The following is a 6,373-nucleotide window of genomic DNA, read 5'->3' as shown; positions in this document are numbered from 1 at the left end:
TTTTATTCATCTTAAGTCACACACGCATACAAGGATTTCATAACTTCAGGAGTGGTTTCAGTAAGCTAAAATAAGAAAAACAAACTTCTTATTTTAGCGTACTGAAACTATCTCTTTAATTATGCCCATATATTTTGGTACACCCTGTATATTCAAATTTCATTCAACTCAATCGACGATATATATATTAAAACTGCACAACCTCGAATTTCATCATGCCATATAACATAGTCAGATCATTGATGTATTAATTGGCACTCTGTATAATTCAAGTACCATTAGCATTTGTAGTATTCTCCTTTTTTCCTTTGAGTAAAAATACATCCATATTGTCTTTTCCCTTTACATATACTTGACCGCGTGGCTCGAACTCGTATTTATCTGAGAGTACGCCAATACAATTACTTGCCATTTGTATTCTACCTGCAACTCCAGTAGAATCCATTCTAGATGCAATGTTTACCGCATCGCCCCAAATATCATAATACAATTTTGTCGCGCCTATTACTCCGGCCGTAACGTCGCCATAATTAAAACCAATTCTTAAAATCAATTTAAATTCCAACAAGTCTCGATTAAAATCATAAATGACTTTATGCATAGCCATCGCAAAATCAATTAGTTGAAAAAGATGAGTACATTCATGGTCACTTTGCTGTCTCACTTGTGGATTTAAACCGCTAGCTGCCATAAATGTACTACCTATGGTCTTGATTTTTTCAACATTAGAAAATTCCGGTTTCTCGAGAAGTTCATCAAAATCACCAATCAATTCGTTAAGTACTCGTAGATACTCTTTACCACCTAAATAAGATTCGTCATATAACTCGTTGAAATTAACAATACTGGCAAAAATAATCCCGACGGATTTATGATTTTGCGAATATTTAGCAGTGGTTTTCAATTGATCGGCTACGTATTTGGGTATAATATTATGTAAAAGTAAATCGGCTTGATTTTTCATCGATTGTACGCGCGTCTTATCTCTCGCCGCTACGAAATTTCCATGGAAACTCAATCGATAGCTAATCTCGAATTCGCGATTCAGAAACCAAACTAATAGGAGTAAGAGTATCATGTCAAGATAAATCTCAGAATGGTACAATCTCTCGTTGTACCTTAATTCTTTTTCTCTTTCCGTTATTATAATAGATTCCATCATGGGTTTGCGTGATTGCTCGATTATTTTGAATGACGATTGTGTTGACGCTTCTACAGAATTACGAAATTCTTTTCGTGGAATAATTAAATTTTCATCTATAGGATAATTATTTTGTTCAATTAAGATCGCGTTAACTAAATTCGGACGCATCGCCGATCGTTCTTGCGTATTATTTCTAATATCGTAGTCACTTGGTATTGTCATATCCTGATTATACGATATATGACTAACAACCAGACAAATAAATAAAGCACCGGCAAAGGTGACTAGCAAGTTTTTCATCCAACAATTCAATTGAGTAAAATTACAAAAGTGGACCAGTCCAATGAAGATCAAATAGCTGTAATAATATTCGAAGTTATTCAAAGTGCGTAAGCTATTACAAGTGAAGTTTAACAGAATTGAAACAATTGGTAAGCCAACTAATATAGCACCGCAAACGTGCCAAGGATACCACCTAGAAAAAAAATCGAATATTTTTTGAGTTAAAGTTGCGTGAGTGGTATTTGGCTTAAAAAGTTGTCTAATGCAAAGTAAAACGGCTAGGATTTGAACAGCCGTGGCAAATACACAAAATACAATATAGAAAATTGAAGGCTTGCAAAGCAAGAAGAGCGATATTGTAATAGCTACGTAAACCAGAGCCGATATCAATATGTCAAAATAAGTATTAAATCTTGAAGTAGCTAGAGTCGGAGGATTGCCAGTTACACCTTCGCTCGCTCGGTGTGCATTTTCTCTGTATTCCTTTTCCAATTCTTTATTCTTAAAAAATAGCGTTACGCTTGATAACGGCGGTTTCACGAAATACGATCGTTGAGAACTCACGTTGTCTTGAACGCATCTTTACAAAACAAGAGTTAAATATTAAAAGTCAATTAAACGTGAAAATGTGTTTTCAAATATTAATAAATAAAATGTTACCTTATCAGTTGTAAATCAGATTGTTTTCTTAACTTATGGAAACATGCACCAAATGTATCAGTCACTGCTGGAGGAAACGGATAAGGTGGTACAGATGACGAAATTTCATGAGTAGAGTTCAAAGTTGAACTAGAAGTATAATAACCACTAACTCTGTGACCTAATAAATCCCCTTGAGCCATACCATTCATCAGGAACAACTGCAACAAGAATTCGTTGTTGCAACATTATTGATTAAAGTTAAATTAATGTATTTAAAATATTTGTATTTACCTGCTGTTGAATACTACTACGTCTGCTATTACTCTTAATACCAGAATCTTTTCTACTACATATTGATGAAGCGTGACTTATTGTTTCTTGACCAGACAATAAAGGACTAGAAGGCACAGGATTTGGATCCATTTCAACACCATTATTGAAAGGAATCTACAAAATAATATAGGTAATTAATATTTAATGATAAGAAAAAAGTAAGCAATAGAAAGAGATATAAAATAACTGACTCGTTTGAATCCATTGCGATCTTCGAATTGTTCACTTTTTGGTTGCTTTAAAATCATACTTTTTCCTTCTTCCATATCTAAAGGAGTCATTTCTTCGCTCGTTCTTTGTCGTTGTAAATAACGCCATGGTTTATTTCGTGATCTTTTTTTTTCATAACTCGCAGTTGACATAGGACTTTTATTAAGATCTTCCTTCTCATCATCCATGTCATTACTATTTTCAGAATCCAAAATACTGGGCAAGGAATTAGCTTTTATCTTACTTGCATTAGTTACCATGTGGAGATAATGAAGTTTGGGTTTGTTCTGATTATTGCAAGAGGCAAGACGGTGACGAGTTTGCATTAACGGAGATAAATCTTTGGGTAATATAATATTTGTTACAAATTCGTTCATAATATCTGATTTACGACTTTTGATAAAGTAAGTTTTAATACCTACAATTAGAAATAATATTTTTGTTAGTTAAACAGTTATGCTAATGCTATTATATACACATACCGTTGACTACCTCTCCTTCTTCTGTGATATATTGATGATTCAAAAAATTTAAAGTTTTTTCACTCAAATGTACCCTGCCTGGTTTGCCGGTACTCTCTAATTTATTTGCCAATGTCACATCATTTGACCAGACATCAAATTTAAATCTTTTAGTGCCAACGATTCCACATAAAACGGTTCCTGTGTGAACTCCAACTCTCATATTTACTCCTTCTCTTCTTTCTATATCGAATTGTTTTATAGCTTCTATCATAGCTGAAACAATCATACAATTAAAGTAGATTATTAAAATATATATAAACGGGTATATATATATATATATATATATATAAAAGAAAAGTTTCTAAAGACAAAAGTCTTTATTTTCTTATTATACCAACCTAATCCCATTTCGATGCAACATTTTGCATGATCAGGTCTTGGTTCAGGACAACCACTGACACAATAATAGCAATCCCCCAATGTAGAAATTTTTTCACATCCATGATGTTCGCACAAATCATCAAATCGTTCGAATAGATCATTAAGAATACCAACTAATTCCTCCGCAGTCTTATTCGAGCTCATTTTAGTAAAACCAACAATATCGGCAAATAATATGCTAACGTTTTCCATAGAATGCATATTAAATGGTCGAAATAAAGATCTAATATCCGTTTGATTAGAGGGTATAGAACCTTTTTTAAGAGAATCTTCACGTTCTCTCTCTCTGCCGCTTTCTTCCATTAACCAATCTGCTACTTTTGGCGGCATTACAGAATGTATCATTTTTTCTTTAAGCTGTCTTTCCATTTCTAATTGACGTCGTACGAGCAATGATTGGCCAACTTTCATAAAAGTACCACGCATTCGCACAAATGTCATTATCAAGATATGTACGCCGATTAAGTGAATACATATTTGCATTAAAATTCTTATACTGAGATTCGTTGTAAAATCAATATCATCTTGCAAATACGTATCCGATGTATTAGTCCAATTGGTAATAGATTCAACAACATTAAGAGCTAATCCGCCTTCTGTAGAAGACGCATTCATTTTACTAAGACTATTAATAATATTTATATTGTTGGCCGTTGAATTGATAGTAGAACCAACATTTGCCATAGCAAATGGAATACTAGAATTTAGTTTCGTTAACATATTTCCATTGGTAAAATTTCCAGACATATTTTCTTCATTCAACAATTTGGAACTAAGATTAGATATTGGATTAGAAGTATTTAAATTAAACATCATCTCTGTGCCAGCTTTCAATGCATTGCTAATATTAGACATTATACTTTGGAGACCATTGAGAAAACTATGATGTTCTTGCGAAGAATAGATAGGAACAGATGTTCTGTTGCGGTCTTCAGAAATATTTGTTATTGAAGAATGATTAAAAAATTTGTGACCGTTGAATATCCTTTGTCTTCTATTTTTCGAGCCATAGAGATAGGCAGTTAAAAATTCAAATATAATAGAGTAAATAGAAGATATTCCTATGCAAGCATAAAGGGGCATTGGTAGTACCGTATAAATCAGTAACAAGATTTCTGAACATAGTGCAAAATGTCCTACTAGTGTTAAGCCATCTACGTGAGGCGGTACTACCGCAAGAAATAGTAAAGAAAGAAAGCACAGCACGGATGCGACTCCTACTGAAGTTGTTAACACATAAGACTTGTAATGTTCCGTATGAGTTAAATATAATACAGCGGATACCATGGTTCCAACAATACTGAAAATGGCTGCGATAGCAGGCCATGTTGAAGTATTATTCTCGATTCCGGTGATTACAAAATATGCCAGCCAAAACACAGATACCAACAGGATATATGTAAGAGCATATCTAGAAAAAATAATTAAACTTAATTTATGTTAACAAAGTAGAAAGTAAAATTAAATAATTAAAATTCTTTACAAGTACATACCGGAATCTAAGTCTAATCTGTGGAAAGGCACTTCTTTTAAATTGTTCTTCTAGAATTTCAGAATCAAATTTTGGATTCCACCAAGAACGTGTGGCAGCACGTTCAAATGGCACTGGTAAACTAATCCCACAACATCCAAGTCCTTGTCCGCTATGTGCCAAGTATGTTTGTATGTATGGTGCCAAAGATATGTGTATTTCGTCTCCAACATCATCATCGCTGTTTTCTTTTCCTCTTGTAAAACTTACAGACGAACTGCGTTTTCGGTTCATCGAAGGGTTCATATTGACATTTGAGTATTACTGTGAAAAATATATATGTATATATAAACATATAGATTATTTCTTAAAAATAATATAATGATGGAATACAAAAATTTCATAGCGTAAGACATTTCTCTAAATCTTTATATCATATTATTTAAGAATAATTCAAAATAACGTTGATGCTCTGATATAAAAATAATAAAAATTGACAAGCAATTTAATCACCTCGGTTAAAGGCGATAACGCCATAAAACTTTAAAAATCATCCTCCTTGCTGACATTGGAGGTTCTTCCATAAGTCAGCTAGTGTCAGATGGCATGATTTTCATATTCTTTTCTTTTTTTTTGTACAGTATTCTAAGTTGAACGACGCTATTAAACGTCGGTGTAATTGTCACCGAAGTTCTTAAGGTCGTATAACACAAAATTTTTCGAATATATATATATATATATAAAATAGGAAAATTCCCTTAGGGAGAATTACGATTTCTTAGAATATCCCCCACAGTAATCCGCAGCCATCTTGAAGTCAACAATACTGAACAATACCAACGACATCGCCCAAACACTGTTGCCACACATTATCGAGCAGCTGATCGCTAAAATTATGCACTTACGAAAAGATAATAAGTTTGCAGCTGTTAATTTCTACTCGTAAATTAGAGATAAGAAAATATACTGAGCAATGAAATACTTTTTACAGATTATTCAAATTGATTTATTAATAGAACAACTTAAGTAACGTCTTCTGTCATTTTTGGCGGGAATTCATATTTTCATATTTTCAATGCGATTACTTTACTATTACTACTCTGCACGTGATATTTAAAATTTGTATTACTTATAAAATTAAATCATAGGTATTTTAATATTCAAAGTATTTTAAAATCGTAATATATTGAATCATTAGTGCGTAGATGCTTGATTTCGATTATTTAAATATAATGTAATTATCGTTTAATCGAGTTTCGATATATGATCACGTGCAGTATTTTGATTGGTCAAATTTGAATTATTATTTTTTAATAGGCTTGCTTAGTTTTTGAATTTCGTTATTTTTAATATTTTATATTAATTTTTTTTATATATATTTGTTTA

The 6,373-nt window shown here is 32.4% G+C and overlaps 1 protein-coding gene across 1 annotated transcript; it reads right to left on the bottom strand.

Annotated features, from left to right (window-relative positions):
- Window positions 1-6,314, bottom strand: LOC122521303 (adenylate cyclase type 9). Its single transcript, XM_043641903.1, has 8 exons — window positions 5,501-6,314; window positions 5,010-5,311; window positions 3,474-4,927; window positions 3,094-3,348; window positions 2,593-3,029; window positions 2,360-2,515; window positions 2,087-2,286; window positions 1-2,006 (listed from the first exon to the last, which is right to left on the bottom strand). Exons 2-8 carry the CDS (start codon window positions 5,291-5,293, stop codon window positions 269-271), a joined length of 4,524 nt encoding a protein of 1,507 aa, XP_043497838.1. The 5' UTR covers window positions 5,294-5,311; window positions 5,501-6,314; the 3' UTR covers window positions 1-268.
- Window positions 6,315-6,373: the final 59 nt, after the last annotated feature.

This window comes from Polistes fuscatus, unplaced genomic scaffold, assembly GCF_010416935.1.
Source record: "Polistes fuscatus isolate 324 unplaced genomic scaffold, CU_Pfus_HIC Scaffold4, whole genome shotgun sequence".
Taxonomy (NCBI): domain Eukaryota; kingdom Metazoa; phylum Arthropoda; class Insecta; order Hymenoptera; family Vespidae; genus Polistes; species Polistes fuscatus.
The sequence above is the reverse complement of the archived record's forward strand: the minus strand, read 5'-3'. Positions and strand labels throughout refer to the sequence as shown.

Bases quoted from the DNA above. Each gene is read 5' to 3' on its own strand.
- LOC122521303 (XM_043641903.1), bottom strand. From the start codon at position 5,293: ATGAACCCTTCGATGAACCGAAAACGCAGTTCGTCTGTAAGTTTTACA. The intron at 3,030-3,093 runs GTATGTGTATAT...TTCTAATTGTAG, and splicing joins AGAAGGAGAGGTAGTCAACG to GTATTAAAACTTACTTTATC. The intron at 2,287-2,359 runs GTAAATACAAAT...TTCTTGTTGCAG, and splicing joins GTAGTAGTATTCAACAGCAG to TTGTTCCTGATGAATGGTAT.